This window comes from Scyliorhinus torazame, chromosome 2, assembly GCF_047496885.1.
Source record: "Scyliorhinus torazame isolate Kashiwa2021f chromosome 2, sScyTor2.1, whole genome shotgun sequence".
Lineage (NCBI taxonomy): Eukaryota > Metazoa > Chordata > Chondrichthyes > Carcharhiniformes > Scyliorhinidae > Scyliorhinus > Scyliorhinus torazame.
Genome location: NC_092708.1, coordinates 116,769,708 through 116,791,340, shown reverse-complemented (window position 1 = coordinate 116,791,340; position 21,633 = coordinate 116,769,708). Strand labels below are relative to the sequence as shown.

The 21,633-nt window shown below is 46.6% G+C and overlaps 1 protein-coding gene across 4 annotated transcripts; it reads left to right on the top strand.

Annotated features, from left to right (window-relative positions):
* The first annotated feature begins 1,884 nt into the window (after positions 1 to 1,884).
* On the top strand, positions 1,885 to 21,127 carry klhl23 (kelch-like family member 23). Of its 4 annotated transcripts, none has more exons than XM_072475866.1 (4): positions 1,885 to 1,978; positions 14,226 to 15,458; positions 16,955 to 17,107; positions 18,219 to 21,127. In XM_072475866.1, the coding sequence occupies exons 2-4, from the start codon at positions 14,228 to 14,230 to the stop codon at positions 18,527 to 18,529; spliced, it is 1,695 nt and encodes a 564-aa protein (XP_072331967.1). In that variant the 5' UTR covers positions 1,885 to 1,978; positions 14,226 to 14,227; the 3' UTR covers positions 18,530 to 21,127. The 4 variants fall into 4 exon arrangements, with proteins under 4 accessions (XP_072331967.1, XP_072331968.1, XP_072331965.1 ...); XM_072475867.1 differs by having other exon boundaries at positions 16,940 to 17,107; positions 18,393 to 21,127; XM_072475864.1 differs by having other exon boundaries at positions 16,940 to 17,107.
* The last annotated feature ends 506 nt before the right edge of the window (positions 21,128 to 21,633 follow it).

Here is a 21,633-nt window from a genome sequence, read left to right as displayed (position 1 = left end):
AAGTCAAAGATCTAGGAGTACAGGTCCACAGTTCATTGAAAGGGGCAACACAGGTGGAGAAGGTAGTCAAGAAGGCATATGGCATGCTTGCCTTCATTGGCCGGGGCATTGAGTATAAGAATTGGCAAGTCATGTTGCAGCTGTATAGAACCTTAGTTAGGCCACACTTGGAGTATAGTGTCCAATTCTGGTCGCCACACTACCAGAAGGATGTGGAGGCTTTAGAGAGGGTGCAGAAGTGATTTACCAGAATGTGGCCTGGTATGGAGGGCATTAGCTATGAGGAGCGGTTGAATAAACTCGGTTTGTTCTCACTGGAACGAAGGAGGTTGAGGGGAGACCTGATAGAGGTCTACAAAACTATGAGGGGCATAGACAGAGTGGATAGTCAGAGGCTTTTCCCCAGGGTAGAGGGGTCAATTGCTAGGGGGCATAGGTTTAAGGTGAGAGGGGCAAGGTTTAGAGTAGATGTACGAGGCAAGTTTTTTACGCAGAGGGTAGTGGGTGCCTGGAACTTGCTACCGGAGGAGGTGGTGGAAGCAGGGACGATAGTGACATTTAAGGGGCATCTTGACAAATACATGAATAGGATGGGAATAGAGGGATACGGACCCAGGAAGTGTAGAAGATTGTAGTTTAGTCGGGCAGCATGGTCGGCACGGGCTTGGAGGGCCGAAGGGCCTGTTCCTGTGCTGTACATTTCTTTGTTCTTTGTTCTTTGGATCAGACCACAAGAGCAGAGCTTTGTACCTCTGGGGATCTTGGAAGCAGTAATCAGAAGCCACAGATTCATCCTACCACCGAACTGGTTCACATTATATTTACAACAATGTAGTGATTGTCCCTTTAAGGACAACACAGCAGAGTAAGGGTCACCTGACCTGGTTGACCAATCAGGACTCAGAGGGTGGTTATCAGCCCAGGGGGCGGAATTCTCCTCCTGCAGAGGTATTTTGGAATTAGCTGCAAACATACAGCTCTTGTCGATAATTGAAAATAAGCCTTTTTTTGCAAATTAAGTTTCTGTAAGTGCATGATTATAAACAGTTTGTGGAACATATGTTGGAATCACATTGACAAAATGAACAAACATAACTACACAGTGTGAATCAAAAATAGGCAAATGTTGTCCCTTGGATTTAACCTTGCTGTGATCCTGTTGGATTGCCATGGTAATGACTGCGAGCATTGCTTCCATGATTTTCTCCACAAACATTTATATATGTCCAAAAATAATTACTTCAGCCGAACCCTTGAATATTGACCCCAGGGGAGGGCAGCACGGTGGCGCAGTGGTTAGCACTGCTGCCTCACGGCGCCGAGGTCCCAGGTTCGATCCCGGCCCCGGGTCACTGCCCGTATGGAGTTAGCACATTCTCCCCGTGTCTGCGTGGGTCTCACCCCCACAACTCAAAGATGTGCTGGGTAGGTGGATTGGCCACGCTGAATTGCCCCTCAATTGGAAAAAAGAATTAGGTATTCTAAATTTATTTTAAAAAGTAATATTTTCCCCAGCAGACATTGAGTCGGATTGGTGCAGTGCAGGTTTACAAAATGACAATCCATTATTGCAATATGATCTGAGGCTGAGAGAATATGCCTTCCCTAAATTCCACAATGCTATTTGTTAAAACCAACTCAAACTCCATTTCATTCGCCTAGATTTTACAGAAAACCTAACGTTATAAAACAAATAGGACTTCACAGCACATCTTGATTTGCATGCATTTTTAACTGGTTAAAGATTCTTTATAACCGTCATCAAACTCTCCCAAAATGCAGATTCGTTCCCTGGGAGTTTTTTTTTGAATATTCTTAGCTTGAAAGGGAGCTGCTGTCTGCTCTCAGTGAACTGTGGCAGCTGATCAGCTCAACTGTTTGCTATTCCAAAATAGGGTTGGAGCCCTCGAGTACACTGGATTAAATAGACCCCATCTGCTGCCCAGCCCCCACACAACCATTTAGTGTATTCCATCCGGTAAGTGGAAGATCTGCAAACAATACCTTCTGAAAATGTTTACTTCTGTGTGGTGGTGAAAATAATCATTCGAAAGGTATACTTAGTTATTGCTTCCTACGTATGGGTACTGAGCTTTGAAGATCGACTCAAATGTCTTTGTGTATGTCCACTGCCTGCTTAGTGGCTATTTATAAACAACTGACTCCGTTTTTTGTCCCAACTACAGCTACAATTAAGCTTATGAACCGAAATCATTCTTTTTGAAAAAAGAAAATTTTTACATAAAATATTATTCAGAACATTCAGGAAACTAACGATGTTGCAATCATAGTACCGATTAACCCGAAAACGGCCAATGTAATGGGATATTAGGGAATATATTTAGCACAAACGCCAACAGTTATATTAGGAACACATATCTTCACAAGTTCTTGGCACTAAAGCTCGTCAATAGATAAAAGGGTTATTTACAGGGGATTCCTGAAAAGATCGCACAATTAAAACCTTTCAATAATGCTTTTATCACAATCATCTTATTACCCAAATATATAAGAATTGGAAAGCTACTATAAGCATCTTCAAAAAAAAAAATCGGTTCTCGGCCGTTGGCTCAGATCGGGCGTCAGATGAGGGCCGGGATGAGATGCCGTGCCTTTTCTTGTTCGCTTGAATCTTGCGTGTCTCTCTTGTGGAGACCATGAATTGGCTTCAATTTGGGTCTGAATTGTTTATTTTTTGGAGAGGGCAATAAGATTGAAATAGGGGTTTGCCCTGTCCACTCTGCTCATTGGCTTTAAGGATGAGATTTACAGATTTAAAAAAATAAAACGCATCTTCAAACCCCCCCCCCCTCCCCACACACACATTTGTTGTGGTAGTAAAACCAGTTTGTGGCCAAATAAAATATTTGGTTAATCATTCATACTGGCTATTGTTTTGAAATCTGTTTTGGGCAGCAGGGTAGCACAATGGTTAGCACTGTGGCTTCACAGCACCAGGGTCCCAGGTCCGATTCCCCGCTGGGTCACTGTCTGTGCGGAGTCTGCATGTTCTCCCCGTGTCTGCGTGGGTTTCCTCCGGGTGCTCCGGTTTCCTCCCACAGTCCAATGACGTGCAAATTAGATAGATTGGCCATGATAAATTGCCCTTAGTGACCAAAAAGGTTAGGAGGGGTTACTGGGTTGTGGGGATAGGGTGGCAGTGAGGGCTTAAGTGGGTTGTTGCGGATTCGATGGGCCGAATGGCCTCCTTCTGCACTGTATGTCCTATGTTCTATGAAAATTAACAATAGTATAATTCTAAACTATAACTGACCAGCATTTTATTTAGTTGAGGATTGAGCATTTGTGCTGGTCAAAAAATTCAGGAAGACTTCACTGGAGAACGGAGCAATTTTTCATTTTGGACACATCAGGCTGAAGATTTTATTTAAGGTACGGGGCGGGAGGTTTAGGAGGAATGTGAGGACCTTCGGAATTCGCTGCCTGAAAGGGTGGTGGAGACACAGACCCGCATAACATTTAAGAAGTATTTAGATGTGCACTTGCAATGCCAAGGTGTACAGGGTTATGGGCCAAGTGTTTGAAAACGGGATTACAATAGTTTGGTGGTTATTTTTTAAAATTTACAACATTAAAAAAAAAAATTTAGTGTACCCAATTCATTTTTTTCAATTAAGGGGCAATTTAGTGTGGCCAATCCACCTAACCTGCAGATCTTTGGGTTGTGGGGGCGAAACTCACGCAAACACGGGGAGAATGTGCAAACTCCACACGGACAGTGACCCAGGGCCGGGATTGAACCTGGGACCTCGGCACCGTGAGGCAGCAGTGCTATCCACTGCACCACCATGCTGCCAGGTGGTTATTTCTGACCGGCGCAGACGCGATTGGCTGAATGGCCTTTTCTGTGTTGTAAACACCTGTGACTATGACACACAAAAGTACATTTTTCGGAACTGACAAAGTTTTAAAGAGTCATGTAGGACTCAAAACCTCAACTCTATTTTTCTCTCCACAGATGCTGCCAGACTTGTTGATTTCCCCCCCCCCTCAGCGCTTTCTGTGTTTTTATTTAGCAATTGCTCTGTCTCTTCTTTAGATATAGAATTATCTCTCTGCGAGGACCGAGTATGATTAAGTGGGATGGAAGTAACATTGTCTAAATATGATTGTTGATTTAACCTTATTCCAGTCCTACTTTACTTAATACAGAAACCAATATATTTAAAAGCTCCACAAGGCTGACTGAGTTGGGGAGACTCGTGGCGCAGTGGGTAGTGTCCTTGCCGCTGAGCTGGTCGAACTGGGTTCAAGTCCCACTTGCTGAGCTTGCTGGCCAAAGTGGTGACAGGCTGGCAACCGATCCTACGAAATTCTAGCCATCGGAACGAATATGAGGGTGGGTAAGTCCTCTGTGTGCCTGTAGGCACAGAAGAGATGATAGGTGGAACCCATAAGAAATCATAATGAAGGTGCCTTTGAACATTTGCATCCCCTACATGAGCCAGCAATTTATTCCAAAGGCAATGGTCCTGCGTGAAAAGAAAATCCTCCTGACATTTGCTTTTTTCCTTTTGTGCACGGCCCTTCTGGACCAAGCCAATTTAAGTAACCTCTCCAAATGGCTACTTCCTTTATTCATAATATAATGTGGGGGAAATGTTACCTTATTTGAATACTGAATACTGTAGAATCTTCCCAATTTATTAAAGGGGGAATAGAGTTGTGGAGTTTTACGGCACAGCAAGAGGCACTTTGACCCATCATGCCTGCGTCAGCCATCTAGCACCTATCTATTCTAATCTCATTTTCCAGCACTTGGCCCATCATTTTATATGCTATAGCATTTCACGTGCTCATCTAAATATTTCTTAAATGATGTAAGGATTCCCGCCTCTCAGGCAGCGAGTTCCCAGATTCTCACCACCCTCTGGAAGTAAGTGTTTTTCCTCAAATCTCTGCTAAATCTCTTGCTCCTTACCTTAAAGCTACGCTCCCTGTTTATTGACCGCTTTACCAATGGGAAAAGTTTCTTCTATCTACCCTATATCTACGTCCCTCATAATTTTGTACAATGCAATCAGATCCCCTTCAGCCTTCTCTGCTCTAAGGTGCACAATCCCAGCATAACCAGCCTCTCTTCATAACTGAAATGCTCCAGCCCCAGTAACATTCTGGTGAATCTCCTCTGCAACCTCCCAAGTGCAATCACACCCTCCTTATAGTGATGACCAGAACTGCACACAGTACTCTAGCTGTGGCCTAACGAGTGTTTTATACAGCTCCATCATCACCTCTCTGCTCTTATATGCCACGCCTCGGCTAACAAAGGCAAGTATCGCATATGCCTTCTTAACTGCCTCATTTACTTGTCCAGCTGCCTTAAGGGATCTCTGGGCGTGCACCCAAAGGTCCCTCTTCCTCTTTACTTCTTAGTGTCCTATCATTCATTGTGTATTCCTTTGCCTTATTCGTCCTCCCAAAATGCATTACCTCACACTTTTCAGGGTTAAATTCCATTTGCCTCTGTGCTGCCCATCTGACCATCCCGTTTATAACATCCTGTAATCGAAGGCTTTCCTCATCGCTACTTACTGCACCACCAAATTGCCTACCATCTCCGAATGTATTGATCATTCTCCCCACATTCATGTCTAGATTATTAATGTGCACTACAAACAGCAAGGGATCCAGCACTGGTCGCTGCAGTACGCCACTGGACACAGGCTCCTAGTCACAAAAATGACCATTGACCATCACCAGGAAGCAGCAGCAGCTTCCTGCTGCGAAGCCAATTTTGGATCCAAATTGCTCTGGATCCCATGGGCTCTTACCTTCTTGATCAGTCTCCCATGCAAGACCTTGTCAAAAGCCTTACTGAAGTCTATGTAGACTACATCAACTGCACCACCCTCATCTACATTCCTAGTCACCTCCCTGAAAAATTCAGTCAAATATGTTAGACATGATCTTCCCGACAAAGCTATGCTGACTCTCCTTGATTAATCCTTGCCTTGCCTCTCCAATGGAGATTAAGTCTATCCCTCAGAGGGCAGCATGTGGCACAGTGGTTAGCACTACTGCCTCATGCTGACGAGTTCCCAGGTTCGATCCCGGCTCTGGGTCACTGGCCGTGTGGAGTTTGAACATTCACCCCGTGTTTGCGTGGGTTTCGCCCCCACAATCCATAGATGTGGATTGGCCAAGCTAAAATTGCCCCTTAATTGGAAAAAATTAATTGGGTACTCTAAAAAAAAATTTTAATTCTATCCCTCGGAATTTTTTCCAATATTTTCCCCACCACTGATATTAGACTCACTGGTCTGTGATTACCTATTTTTTGCCCTACTTCCCTTCTTGAATAATGGTACCACATTTTAAAGAACATTTAGATTACCCAATTATTTATTTCCAATTAAGGGGCAGTTTAGCGTGGCCAATCAACCTAACTTGCACATTTTTGGGTTGTGGGGGTGAATCCCACGCAAACACGGAGAGAATGTGCAAACTCCACACAGACAGTGACCTGGGGCTGGGCTTGAACCCGGGCCCTCAACAGTGTAGGCAGCAGTGCTAACAACTGCACCATCGTGCTGCCCCATAATGGTACCACATAAGCTACCCTCCAGTCTTCTGACACCCAACCGTTGGCCAGAGAGGATTGGAAAGTTAGCATCAGAGCCCTGAAATCTCATCTCTTGCCTCACAAAGCAGCCTAGGATACATTTAATCTGAGCCTGGGGATTTATCTACTTTAAAACCCATTAAAACTGCTCACAACTCCTCCCTCTCAATGCTAATCTGTTCAATTATATCACAGTCATCCTCCCTGCTTTTTATACCTACAATGTCATTCTCCATAGTGAACACAGATGCAACATACTCTTTTACTACCTCACCTAAATCTTTTAGCTCCACACAGATTGCCACTTTGGTCCCTAATGGGCCCTTCTCATTCCCTGGTTACCCTCTTGCCCTCCATATACTTATTTTTAAAAAAAATTTATATTTTTTATTAAGGTTTTTTAACAACACAATTTTTCCCCTTACAAACAGTAACACCACCCCCCCCCCCCCCCCCCCCGTAACAAAATAACGCAAAATCTCCCTGAGCAAGATATATACATGGCAAGATGGTATATTTACATAGCTTTATACACTGGCTCTTGGCCGCACGTACCGTTTCCCCCCACCCTCCATGCCATCTCCCGCTCGTCCATCCCCTCAAACAATCTCTCGTTTCCCCCCCCCCAGGGTTGCTGCTGCTACTGACCGACCTTCTTCTAACGCTCCGCGAGATATTCTAGGAACGGTTGCCACCGCCTGTAAAACCCCTGTGCAGACCCTCTCAAAGCAAACTTAATTCTCTCCAATTTTACAAACCCCGCCATGTCGTTAATCCAGGCCTCCAGGCTAGGGGGCTTCGCCTCCTTCCACAATAGCAAGACCCTTCGCCGGGCTACTAGGGATGCAAAGGCCAGAATTCCGGCCTCTTTCGCCTCCTGCACTCCCGGCTCATCCACTACTCCAAATATTGCTAGTCCCCAGCTTGGCTTGACCCGGACTTTCACCACCTGGGATATTACTCCCGCCACACCTCTCCAGAACCCCTCCAATGCCGGGCATGACCAAAACATATGGACATGGTTCGCCGGGCTCCCTGAACATCTTTCACATCTATCCTCTACCCCAAAGAACCTACTCAGCCTCGCTCTCGTCAAATGCGCTCTGTGAAACAGCTTAAACTGTATCAGACTGAGCCTGGCACACGAGGAGGAGGTATTAACCCTACCCAGGGCATCAGCCCATAGCCCTTCCTCAATCTCCTCCCCCAGCTCCTCCTCCCATTTACCTTTCAATTCTTCTACTAGCGCTTCCCCCTCTTTCATCTCTTGTTATATTTCCGACACCTTGCCCTCCCCGACCCATACCCCCGAGATCACCCTATCTTGAACTTCTTGTGCCGGGAGCAACGGAAATTCCCTCATCTGTCGCCTCACAAAAGCCCTCACCTGCATATATCTAAATGCATTTCCCGGGGGTAACTCAAATTTCTCCTCCAGTGCCCCTTGGCTCGCAAATGTCCCGTCAATGAACAGGTCCCCCATTCTTCTTATCCCCGCCCGATGCCAGCCCTGGAACCCCCCGTCCATCTTCCCCGGGACAAACCGGTGGTTACCCCTGATCGGGGACCACACCGATGCTCCCATTGCACCCCTGTGCCTTCTCCACTGGCCCCAGATCCTTAGTGTTGCCGCCACCACCGGGCTTGTGGTGTATTTTGTCGGCGAGAGCGGCAGCGGTGCCGCTACCAACGCCCCCAGGCTCGTTCCTTTACAGGACGCCATCTCCATCCTCTTCCATGCCGCCCCCTCTCCCTCCACCACCCACTTGCGGATCATCGCCACGTTTGCTGCCCAGTAGTAACTCCTTAGGTTTGGCAAAGCCAACCCTCCTAGGTCCCTGTTGCGTTCCAAGAACCCTCTCCTAACCCTCGGGGTCTTATTTGCCCACACATACCCCATAATACTCCTACCTACTCTCTTGAAAAAGCCCTTGGTGATCACGATGGGGCGGCACTGAAACACGAACAAAACCCTCGGAAGGACCACCAAATTGACCGACTGCACCCTACCCGCCAACGAGAGCGGGAGCATGTCCCATCTTTTAAAATCCTCCCCCATTTGCTCCACCACCCTCGTCAAATTCAGTTTATGTAGGGCCCACCAACTTCTGGCTATCTGGATCCCCAGATACCGAAAACTCCTCTCTGCCCTCCTCAGCAGTAGGTCCCCTATCCCTCTTTCTTGGTCCCCTGCCTGTAATACAAAAAGCTCACTCTTCTCTACATTAAGCTTGTAGCCTGAGAACTCTCCAAACTCCTTCAGAGTCTGCATGACTCCACCATCCCCTCCATTGGGTCCGCCACGTATAGCAGCAGGTCATCCGCATATAGCGATACCCGATGCTCCTCTCCCCCGCGGACTATCCCCCTCCATTTCTTAGACTCCCTAAGTGATATGGCCAAGGGTTCGATCGCCAATGCAAACAACAGGGGGTACAGGGGGCACCCCTGCCTCGTCCCTCGGTACAGCCGAAAGTACTCCGACCTCCGCCGGTTCGTCACTACACTCGCCACCGGGGTGCTGTAAAGGAGCTTAACCCATCTAATAAACCCTCCCCCGAACCCAAACCTGCGCAATACCTCCCAGAGGTACTCCCACTCTACTCGGTCAAAGGCTTTTTCCGCGTCCATAGCTGCCACTATCTCCGCCTCTCCCTCCTTCGTTGTCATCATTATCACGTTTAAGAGCCGCCGCACATTGGTATTTAACTGCCTGCCCTTTACGAATCCCGTTTGGTCCTCGTGAATCACCCCCGGGACACAGTCCTCAATCCTAGTGGCCAGTACCTTCGCCAATAGCTTAGCATCCACATTGAGAAGCGAAATCGGGCTGTACGATCCACATTGCAGTGGATCCTTGTCTCGCTTTAGAATCAAGGAGATTGTCGCCTCCGACATTGTCTGGGGCAGGGTTCCCTCCTCTCTTGCCTCGTTGAAGGTCCTCACTAGTAGCGGGGCCAGCAGTTCAACATATTTTCTATAGAACTCCACCGGGAACCCGTCCGTCCCCGGGGCCTTACCCGCCTGCATGCTCCCCAAACCCTTACTCAACTCCTCCAACCCAATTGGTGCCCCCAAACCAACCGCCTCCAGCTCCTCCACCCTCGGGAACCCCAGCTGGTCCAGGAATCGCCTCATCCCCCCTTCCCCCCCTGGGGGCTGGGATCTGTACAGCTCTTCATAGAAGGCCTTGAATACCTTATTTATTTTCGTTGCACTTCGAACCGTGGCTCCCCTTCCATCTTTGATTCCCCCTATTTCCCTCGCTGCCGCCCTCTTACGGAGCTGGTGCGCCAGCATCCGACTAGCCTTTTCCCCGTACTCGTAAGTCGCCCCTTGCGCCTTCCTCCACTGTGCCTCCACCTTGCCCGTGGTCAGCAGGTCCAACTCCGTCTGGAGCCGTCGCCTTTCCCCAAGTAATCTTTCCTCCGGGGCCTCTGCATACCTCCTGTCCACTCGCAAGATCTCCCCCACTAACCTCTCCCTTTCCATTCCCTCTGTCTTCTCCCTATGAGCCCTGATGGAGATCTGCTCTCCCCTGATCACCACCTTCAACGCCTCCCATACCACCCTCACTCGCACCTCCCCGTTGTCGTTGGCCTCCAAGTACCTTTCAATACACCCCCTCACCTTCCCACACACCACCTCATCAGCCAGCAGTCCCACATCCAGCCGCCACAGCGGGCGTTGGTCCCTCTCCTCTCCCAGCTCCAGTTCCACCCAGTGCGGGGCATGGTCCGAAACGGCTATGGCCGAATACTCCGTCCCCTCCACTCTCGGGATGAGCGCCCTGCCCAGAACAAAGAAATCTATCCAGGAGTAAGCCTTATGCACGTGGGAGAAAAAAGAAAATTCCCTGGCCTGCGGTCTTGCAAACCTCCATGGGTCCACTCCCCCCATCTGATCCATAAAACCCCTGAGCACCTTGGCCGCCGCCGGCCTCCTTCCCGTCCTTGATCTGGAGCGGTCCAGTGCTGGGTCCAGCACCGTATTGAAGTCCCCTCCCATTATCAGTCCTCCTACCTCCAGGTCTGGAATGCGCCCCAACATGCGCTTCATAAATCCAGCATCATCCCAGTTCGGCGCGTATACATTTACCAACACCACCCACGTCCCTTGCAACCTACCACTCACCATCACATATCTCCCTCCATTATCCGCTATGATAGTCTTGGCCTCAAATGACACATGCTTTCCCACCAGAATTGCCACCCCTCTATTTTTTGCATCCAATCCCGAGTGAAATACCTGTTCTACCCATCCCTTTCTTAACCTGACCTGGTCCGCCACCTTCAGGTGTGTCTCTTGGAGCATTGCCACGTCTACCTTCAGTCCCTTCAAGTGCGCGAACACTCGAGCCCGCTTCACCGGCCCATTCAGGCCCCTCACGTTCCAGGTTATCAGCCGGATTGGAGGGACTCTCACCCCCCCCCCGTGTCCCGTTCTCTTTCGGCCAGTGCAGCAGCAACCCTTTACCCCCCCTCCCTCCTATCCCCCCCCCCCCCCCAGATCCCCGTCTAGCTTTTTTACTCCCCCCATATCCCTCCCGTAAGTCAGCTGACACCTGCTGACCCCGGCTTCCCCCGCCATCCCTTTGACCCCCCCCTGTGGGAATCTCCCAATCAATGTACATTCCTTTGTTCCCCTTCCCGCCTTTCTTGCCGTGCGCGGGAAAGACAACCCCACGCTTTCCAAAGCCTGCCCCGCCCCCCATGGCGTAGCTCCTGTCGTGGCCTTGTCCCTCTCCCCCAGCCCATATAGCATTTCCTGCGGGTGGTTGACCCCTTATGTACAACAACCATCATACTTCAACCCTCAAACACCTCCCTCCCACACAAACCCTCAATTAGAGTCCAATTTTCCAGCTAGTATAAAGGTCCACGCCTCTTCGGGCGTTTCGAAGTAGTGGTGTTGGCCATTATGTGTAACCCACAGTCGTGCTGGCTGCAACATTCCAAATTTCACTCCTTTCCGATGCGGCACCGCTTTGACCCGGTTGAAACCCGCTCTCCGCTTAGCGACCTCCGCGCTCCAGTCCGGGTATATTCTGATCTCCGCATTGTCCCACTTGCTGCTCCGTTCCTTCTTGGCCCATTTCAGGACCCTCTCTCTGTCCGTAAACCGGTGAAATCTCACCACCATCGCCCTTGGCGGCTCTTTTGCCTTGGGCTTCCTCGCTAGCACTCGGTGCGCCCCATCCAGCTCCAGCAATCCCGGGGGGGCCTCCGCACCCATCAGCGTCCTGATCATTGTGCCCGCATATGCCGCGGCATCGGCCCCCTCCACTCCTTCTGGGAGACCCAGGATCCTCAAGTTGTTTCTCCTTGACCTGTTCTCCAGGTCTTCGTGTCTTCCCGCCCACGTCTTGTGTAGCGCCTCGTGCCGCTCCACTCTCTCCGCCAGGCCCACGAGCTCGTTGTCGTTCTCACTCACTTTTTCCTGGATCTCCTGGATCTTCACCTCTTGGGCTTTCTGGGTTGCTCCAAGTCTTTCAATCATTGCCAGTATAGGCGCCACCATCTCCTTACGCAGCTCCTCGAAGCAGCACTTGATGAACTCTTTCATCTCCTCTCTGTCCGTGGGCGCCGCCATTTTGCTTTTTTCTTCTTTCTTCTCCCGCTGCTCCAGGGCCGCTTTTTTCGCCGTTTCGCTGCGGGTCCGATCCATGCAGGTTAGTAGGGGACCTTTCTCCTTCCTTCCCCACAGGTTGGTTTTTTTAAAAGTGCCGTTGGGGCTCCGTTAGCGGGCCCAAAAGTCCGTCTTCGCGGGAGCTGCCGAATCGCGCGGCTTAGCTCCGCATCGCCGCAACCCGAAGTCCATCTCTTCCATATACTTATAAAACATCTTGGGAAAATCCTTTACTTTGCCCACCAGTTTTATTATAATAATAATAATCGCTTATTGTCACAAGTAGGCTTCAATGAAGTTACTGTGAAAAGCCCCTTCCAGCGCCTGTTCGGGGAGGCTGGACAGGAATTGAACCCGCGCTGCTAGTCTTGTTCTGCATTACAAGCCAGCTGTCTTAGCCCACTGTGCTAAACCAGCCCTCTCTTCACTCTCCTAATTTCCTTATTTAAATACCCCCCCCCTCCTAATTTCCTTATTTAAATCCCCCCCCCCCCGGCCGCACTTTCCGTGCTCTTGTAGGTCATCCACTGCTTTAAATACTGCTTCCTTTCTTGTAAAACTTTCCATGTGCTGGCACAAAAAGCTCTCCTTGATGCACTTTAAGAATTTTGCCCTCTCTAAACCTCTCACACTTTGCCTATCCCAATTAAAGGGTGGCACGGTGGCACAGTGGTGAGCACTGCTGCCTCACAGCACCTGGGTTCAATTCCGGCATCGGATGACTGTGTGGAGTTTGTACATTCTAACCGTGTCTGCGTGGGTTTCCTCTGGGTGCTCCGGTTTCCTCCCAGAGTACAAAGATGTGCGGGTTAGGTGGATTGGGCATGTTAAATTGCCCATAATATGCAAAAGTTAGGTGGGGTTACAGGGTTAAAGGGATAGGGTGGTAGAGTGGCCCTAGTTCGGGTGGTCTTTCAGAGGATCAGTGTAGACTCGATTGGGCTGAATGGCCTCCTTCTGCACTGTAGGGATTCTATGATTGTGTGAATATTGGGGAAGTTGAAATCCCCTTCTGTTAGTACCTTATTATTTCTACACCTCTTTGAAATTTGCCGACATATTTGCTGTTCTATCTCTCTGTGACTGTTTGGGGTCTATAGTACACTCCCTGCAACGTGACTGCCCCCTTTTTGTTTTTAAGTTCTACCCATATGCCTTAGTTGAGGTGCCTGCTAAGATATCATTCCTCCTCACTGCAGTAATTGCAGTAACTGATCAATATTGTAACACCACCTCCTCTTTTATGCCACCCCGCCTCACCATGCCTGAAGATTCTATACCCCAAAACATTCAGCTGCCAGTCCTGCCCTGCTCTCAACCATGTCTCTGTGATAGCAGTAACACCATACTCCCATGTGTTAACCAATGCCCTCAGTTCATCGGCCTTACCCATAAGACTCCTTGCATTAAAATAAATGCCATCCTGCCTTGCCATATTCTCCTGTGCCTTAACATTCTCGCTTGGTTCTGCCTTCCAGATTGACTTGTTTTTTCGTCTATTTTGGCCATGCATCACCCCCTACTGTACCTCCACACTGTAACCCCCCCCCCAAATCCTCCCACCCTCCAACAGCACCAGCAAACTTCCCCGCAATAATGTAATTAGTAAAACTGGAGGAATTCTGACTGTGCTGTTCTGGACAATCATAATAACCTTCCGTGTTAAGTATGATTTTAGCAACTTAGTATTTTTCCATTGATAATCCCACTTTCTCACCACCCACCACCACAATGAATTTTGTTTGAGCTCCCTAATGCCATACTTGGTGAAATGCTGCCTTGATTCTGAAGGCATCTGTAATTCGACTTGTGCCCATGCCTGTCCAACATCTGGGAACCAAACTGAGTATCAGTTGAGCTGCTATTGATGAGTATGTGTCATTTGGTGGTAGTACTGATGACTTCTTTGCATCACCTTGGAAATGAAATATGAGCTGACTAAATATATTCACTTCAGGTTGTCAAAGATAATTATGAGAATGACAGTATTAAATTAAATTTTTTTTTACAGATATGGCTGTGAAAGAATGTGAACAATATACTTATGAATTTAAGGATACAAATCATTCTGTTGAATTTCTTGAAGCTTTTAAAGAATTCTATTGGAATGAATTATTCACTGACATTACTTTGGAATGTTCCTCAGGACAACTATTTCACTGTCACAAAGTTGCTTTGGCAGCTTGCAGCACTTATTTCAAAGCAATGTTCACAGCAGATATGCGAGAAAAAGCCACAAGGATTATTAAACTTCCTAATATTGATGACAACATATTGGATGCTCTTATAAGGTACGTCTACACATCAGAGGTGTTCATAACAGAAAAAAATGTCCAAAGCCTGTTGGAGACTGCAGACCTCCTACAATTTATATCTGTTAAAAAGGCATGTGAAAACTTTTTGATCAGGCACCTAAATATTGACAACTGTCTAGGAATGCATTCTTTTGGAGAATTCCATGTTTGTAAAGACTTAGAGAAAGAGTCTCGAAGAATGATCCTCTCTAGGTTTGAAGATGTTTCAAGGCAAGATGAATTTTCAGACATCAGCAAGGACAAACTCCTCTTTATTCTGTCCAGGGACAACGTTAATGTGTGGAAACAGGACATACTTTTGGAAGCCATTACTAGGTGGATTGCATACGATGTGAAAAATAGAATGAACTGTTTGGAGGAATTATTAAAATACGTTCAAGTTGATTTGGATGAATTGTACCTCAGAACAGCACTTGAGTTGAATGGGCGGTACCTTCTCTCAAGTGATGTTAAGATGCATTCTTTGAAATACCATGTTCTAAAACCAAATGAAAGTGATAACATGAAGTCACAGCTCTGCAAAAAGTCAACGTATGCTATGTATATAGTTGGTGGCTATTACTGGCATCCACTTTCAGAGGTCCACATTTGGAATCCATTGACCGATTTATGGACACAGGGTTCACGAATGCCTGATCACAAAAGAGAAAGTTACAGTGTTGCTGTTTTGGGACCAAACATTTATGTAACAGGTGGTTACAGTTCAGATAGCCTGGAGGCCCTGAACACAGTGTGGATTTATAATTCTGAAATGGATAACTGGACAGAAGGGAGCTCAATGTTGAATGCTCGTTACTATCACTGCTCAGTGGTGATGCATGGATGCATCTATGTGATGGGCGGTTACAGAGGCGGAGCTCCAGCACGAGATGCTGAGTTTTATGATCCTTTGAAAAAGGACTGGATTTCGATTGTAAGCATGATAAAGGGTATGTAACAAATTTCACTGTCAGTGGATATAAGCCCTAAATTGTTTCTGACTGAAATTTTGAAATAATCTGACACGATAGCCATCATCTTAAGCAATCCCACCCAGTGGGATTGGGACTTTGGCGGATGGGAGCCTATTTTATAAACTAACCTGATACTATACTCTACTGAAGTAAATGGAAGATAAAATCTGGCTCCTTCTATCTTCAAGCATGATGTTAATATTTGAATAAGGTGACTAAGTAATAATGGGAAGAATTTTTCAAGCCAAATGGAGGCAGAATCCTTTACATGTGATAAAGTCACTGATATTCAAGTTGGATCATTGACCTACTTTTGGCTTTCACCAGGGTGGGTTCCAAGTCCAACAAGGAGGAAGTTCCTTCACTCTGGCAGAAAAGCAATCAAGTCAATTAAAAAGGCAATTAAGAGCATTTTTAAAAAATTAATTTAGAGTACCCAATTATTTTGTTTTTCCAATTAAGGGCCAATTTAGCATGGCCAATTCACCTACCCTGCACATCTTTCGGTTGTGGAGGTGAGACCCACGGAGACACGGAGAGAATGTGCAAACTCCACACACACAGTGACCTGGGGCCGGGTTCGAACCCGGGTCCTCAGTGGCGTAGGCAGCAGTGCTAACCACTGCGCCACCATGCTGTCCAATTATGCACATTTTTAACCATGAATTCTTTCTTACCTGTAAGCGCACAGCTTACATGGTTTGTCTGCACCTCGCCAGGGTTACCTGGATGAGTGCATAGCTGGTAGAGGTTCTTGAGAAAAACTGACAAGCTTGGAAAGCTTTGATCAGTTAGACTGAAGAGCTCCAGCCAAGGCCAGGTAAGAGAATGCTATTCAAAGAACCTCTGTTCTGAGAGAGTGTTACCATTACTTAATAGATGACTTCCAACTTCTCAGAAGGTAAACCATCTGTCTAGCACTTCACTCACTTTTAACTGCACGTCCCTGATGCCAGCCTTCAACACACTGCGGGAGCAATTAGTACAGCTCTACCTTCCACCTCCTGAGAGGCAGGAGCAGTGCTACATCACTGTGAACTGCTCCAGTAGCAGCAGGAGCAACATCAGCTTTCTTCTCTTCAACTGCATGCTCCTCCACAGGGCAGAAGGGATGAATAACAACATTCAGCTGGAAGGTGATAGAGTCTAAACACAGATAATCTGCTTGCTCAACATGTTTGAGATCTGGGAAAGGGCCTCAGCAAAGACCTCCCATTAGGAAATCAGGTTCCTGAACCTGATGATACCACCATTCTGGCAGGGACTAGGTCCAAAAGATTCTGCCCAATGTCTACATTTATTGTTTTAAATATTTTGATAGAGATATATTTCAGTTTAAAAGCAATTACATTGGTGGATCAGCGCTTAAAACCCAGTTTATATTCATTTAAATGCAATGTTGGAGTCACTATTCTCTCAACAAGGTTTTAGTTCTATCTCTGTACTGTTACTAATAGAAATCTCATGGATAGGGGTTGGAAATGCAACAGCTTGTGCCCTCCAGGATGTCGTCTATGTAACTGGAGGTCACCATGGTTACCGAGGAAGCTCTACCTATGATAAAATTCAAAGCTACAGATCGGACCTTAATGAATGGACAGTGGTAACCATTACTCCACACCCAGGTACATTACAACATTTTTAATAAATTGTAATTAATTGTAATAAAACTTTTTCACTTTTGGATCTGCTGCATAAAACGAGCAGCACGGTGGCATAGTGGTTAGCACAGCTCCTCATTGCGCCAGGGTCCCGGGTTCAATTCCAGCTTTGGGTAATTGTCGGTGTGGAGTTTGCACTTTCTCCCTGTGTCTGCGTGGGTTTCCTCTGGGTGCTCCAGTTTCCTCCCATAGTCCAAAGAAGTGCAGGTTAGGTGGATTGGCCCTTCTAAATTGCCCCATAGTGTCCAAAGATGTGCATATTAGATGGGGTTACAGGGATAGTGCGGGAGAGTAGGCCTGGGTAGAGTGCTTTTTCAGGGGATCGGTACAGACTTGATGGGCCGAATAGCCTTCTTCTGCACTGAAGGAATTCTACAGTTCTATGGGCAAGATTGTGTCCCCTTTTCCATGTGCTTTTGCACTGGAACTTGTGGAAATCTGTGTTGAGGGCAAGCGATGGTGTATTTTTGCAGCCAATCAGGTTAAAGAAGCACACAGAGTTGAAATAAGAAGTGTAAATTCGGGCAGAATTTCACAGACCCCCACCAATGGGTTTGCACGTGGGGGCTCTATAAAATTCCCCAATGGCCTTCTTACCACCTGCCTGCCCAGCCCTGATTTGTCTGAAATTTTATGGGCGCAGGCAAGCCCGCCCATCCACACCCCAACTGAGACCTTTAAGGGGCCAATTCTGAGGCCGGTGGAAGAAGTCAGGGACAGAGCAAGTAGCTCAGCAGGTTAGCCTGTTCGGAGCTTGGGAAGGAGAGGGTTTGCCACCCTCACAGACCCCTTGTCCTGATCAGGATCAAGGTCTCCCCCCCCCTCCCCCCCAACCCTCACGTACCCTTTGCACTCCCACAGCATTTCCAACTTAAGGACCTCTAAAAACCTATGGATGGACGGATTTTGGGGCACCTTACCCAACTCCCTCCTATCACGGGCAATGGTTTGTGGGTGGGCAGGAAGACAGTGGGCTACCCAAGCATCATATTTTATGTGCCACCCCACACTGAAGATACATCAGGCAGGGTCCATAATGTTCAGCTTGAGAACTTAGATATGTTTTTTTTTCTAGAGTACGGGTTATGCTCCGTGGCTTTATATAACAAGATCTACCTTGTTGGTGGCCAAACAACTATCACCGATTGTTATGACATAGAAAAGAACGAATGGAAACAGATAGCACAAATGAATGAAAGACGGATGGAATGTGCTGCACTGGTGATGAATGGATGCATTTACGTTACAGGTGGATATTCTTATTCAAAGGGAATTTACCTCCAGAGTGTTGAGAAATATGACCCTGAACAAGATTCTTGGGAAATAATAGGGAATCTGCCTAGTGTCATGCGTTCACATGGCTGTGTAAGTGTATATAATGTATAAGCATAATGATATTGTATTTACAACTGAAGTGATGTAGACTAGTGGATAAACTAGAGAATGTATCACAGGTGGTGATAAGTTATGACAGTTATTTCACCCTCAAAAATAACCATGACCCACACATTCTGTGGGCAAAAAGAAAATCTCGAGATATGGGGATAGAGGGGGAAAGTGGAATTAATGAAGAAGTTTAACCACAATCTCACTGAGTGATTCAGCAGACTTGATGAATCATGTGGTCTACTTCTGTTCCTATTTTCTGTGTTGTTAAAATAAGTTGGGACGAGTGAAAGCCTGAATTTGCTATAAATAAAATAGAAAGAAATTCAGTGGAAAGGCTACAAAATATGAGGTTGTTTTGTGTTCCCTTTGGGGGAACTATGCTCACAGGGAACTCATTATGGGCTGTGTGCCTGCAGTTTGCTTAAAAATACCTCCAGTGAGCACAGCTTCCTGTTAGAATGTCAAATTGTGGAATCACCTCTCTGGGAATTATTCCATAAGTGAGGAAGGTCTGAGAATATGTAAGCGATTAAGTCACCAATGCAGCACTGCACATTCAGTATTGGTCCTTGATTGCTTGCTTCCTATTTACATCACATAATTCAATATTTTATTATTTGTAATCTTTCAGAGGCATTACATGTTTGTGAATAATGGAGTGATACATAAGAACATAAGAACTAGGAGCAGGAGTAGGCCATCTGGCCCCTCGAGCCTGCTCCGCCATTCAATGAGATCATGGCTGATCTTTTGTGGACTCAGCTCCACTTTCCGGCTCGAATACCATAACCCTTAATCCCTTTCTTCTTCAAAAAACTATCTATCTTTATCTTAAAATGATAGTGATAGTGATAGTGGCATAGTGGTAATGTATCTGAACTAGTAATCCAGAGGCCCACGCTGATGCGCTGGGGACTCAAGTTTAAATCTCACTATAGCAGCTGATGGAATTTGAATTTGGTTCATAAAATCTGGAATTAAAAGTTAGTCTCAGTAATGGTCCCTTTGAACTGCCAGATCTTTGCCCACACTCTTAATCTCTTTGTAGACTTGTACCCTCTTAATAACTTACTTTCCTACCTATCCCAGTGCCATCAGAAAATTTAGCTACCACACATTCAGTCTCTTTATCCAAGTCATTGACGTAGATTATAAATAGTTGAGGCTGAAACATGATCCCTGAGGTATTCCACTAGAATTTACAGTACAGAAGGAGGCCATTCGGTCTCTCGAGTCTGCACCAGCCCTTGGGAAAAGCACCCTACTGAAACCCACGCCTCCACCGTATCCCCATAACCCAGTAACCTCACCTAACATTTTTGGACACTAAGGACAATTTAGCATGGCCAATCCACCTAACCTGCACATCTTTGGACTGTGGGAGGAAACCAGAGCACCCGGAGGAAACCCTCGCAACACGGGGAGAATGTGCAGACCCCGTGCAGACAGTGACCCAAGGCGGGAATCGAACCTGGGACCCTGGAGCTGTGAAGCAACAGTGCTAACCACTGTGCCGCCATGCTGCCCACCTGAAATTTACCCATGTATGCCAACTCTCTGCTTTATGTTGGCTAATAATCTTTTACCAATGCTGATATGTTACTCCCTACATCATGTGCTCGTATTTTGTGGAGTAGTCTTTAATGTGGAACCTTGTCAAATGTCTTTTGGAAATCCAAATACATCACATCTACAGCTTCCCCTTTATCTACTTTTATTTTATCCTTCCATGGGATGTAGGCATCACTGGTTAGGCCAGCATTTATTGCTCATCCCTGAAGGCATTTAAGAGTTAGTCACATTGCTGTGAATCTGGAGTCACATGTAGGCCAGACAGGGTAAGGATGACAGATTTCCTTCCCTAAAATGCATTAATGAATCAGATGGGTTTTTATGACAATCGTCACCTTTAGACTTTTAATTCCAGATTTTTATTGAGTTCAAATTTCACTATCTGCCATTGCAGGATTTCAGCCCCAGAGCATGACCCTGAGTCTCACTATGCCACTGCCTCCCTTTACTTGTTACTTCCTCAAATAATTCTAATAAATCACTCACTCATGATGTCCCTTTCACGAAACCATGTTGAATCTCTGATTTTGTTAATAATTTTTAAAATATTATTAATAATGGAGCCTTAACAATGGATTCCAACATTCTCTCTCTGACAGATGTTACGCTAACGGGCCTGTAATTTTTGCTTTGTGCCTGCCCCCTTTTTTGAATAGTGGTGTCTCATTTGTGATTTTCCAATCCACTTGATTTTGGAAGATCACAACCAATCCATTTGTTATATCTGCAGCCACTTCTTTTAAGATCCTCGGATGAAAGCCAACTGGTCAAGGGGACTTGTCAGCCTTTAGTTCGAATAGTTTTCCAGGTACCTTTTCTCTAGTGGTTGTGGTTGTTTTAAATTAAACCCTCCCTTTTGCCTCTTGGTTTTCTTTTTTTTTAATTAAAATATTTTTTTCAAGGCATTTTCATAAGAACAAACAAAAGCAGAACAACTAAACATCATAAACCACCAACACCCACTCCCCCCTGCTCCCCTAATACCACCCCCTTCTCACATCCCACCCTCCCCATTTTAGCCCCCTTACCTCTCTTCCCCCACCCCCCCACCCCCCATCCACACCCCCACTGACCCCTCAAACCTCCTTCAAGAAATCAAGTGAACCCATCCGCTGGCCCCCTCAAGACAAACTTTTTTTAAAAATGCATTTTATTCCAAACAAATTCAAAGGTACAAAACCATAAATAAATCAAAGAACATCGGCCTTCCTCTCCTCCACCAGCTCCGGCATTTCCAACAGCCCAAAAATTGACAACATAGGATCCAGCCTGGCCTCTATCCCCACAATCTTTGATAATGTACCAAACACCCCCTCCCAGTATCTCTCCAACTTCTCACAGCCCCAGAACATGTGTGCGTGATTTGCTGGTCCTCACCCACATTTCCCACACTCGCCTGCCACCCCCTGGAAGAACCCACTCATCCTTGCCCGAGTCATATGCACCCTATGCACCACCTTAAACTGAATCAAACTCAACCTCGTGCATGAGGAGGTCAAATTCACCCTACGCATCGCCTCACTCCAGAC

Excerpts from the sequence above, each read along its gene's own strand:
- klhl23 (XM_072475864.1), top strand. The coding sequence starts at position 14,228 with ATGGCTGTGAAAGAATGTGAACAATATACTTATGAATTTAAGGATACA. Across the intron at positions 15,459-16,939 it reads GATTGTAAGCATGATAAAGG|AAATCTCATGGATAGGGGTT; the intron begins GTATGTAACAAA and ends TGTTACTAATAG. Across the intron at positions 17,108-18,218 it reads AACCATTACTCCACACCCAG|AGTACGGGTTATGCTCCGTG; the intron begins GTACATTACAAC and ends TTTTTTTTCTAG.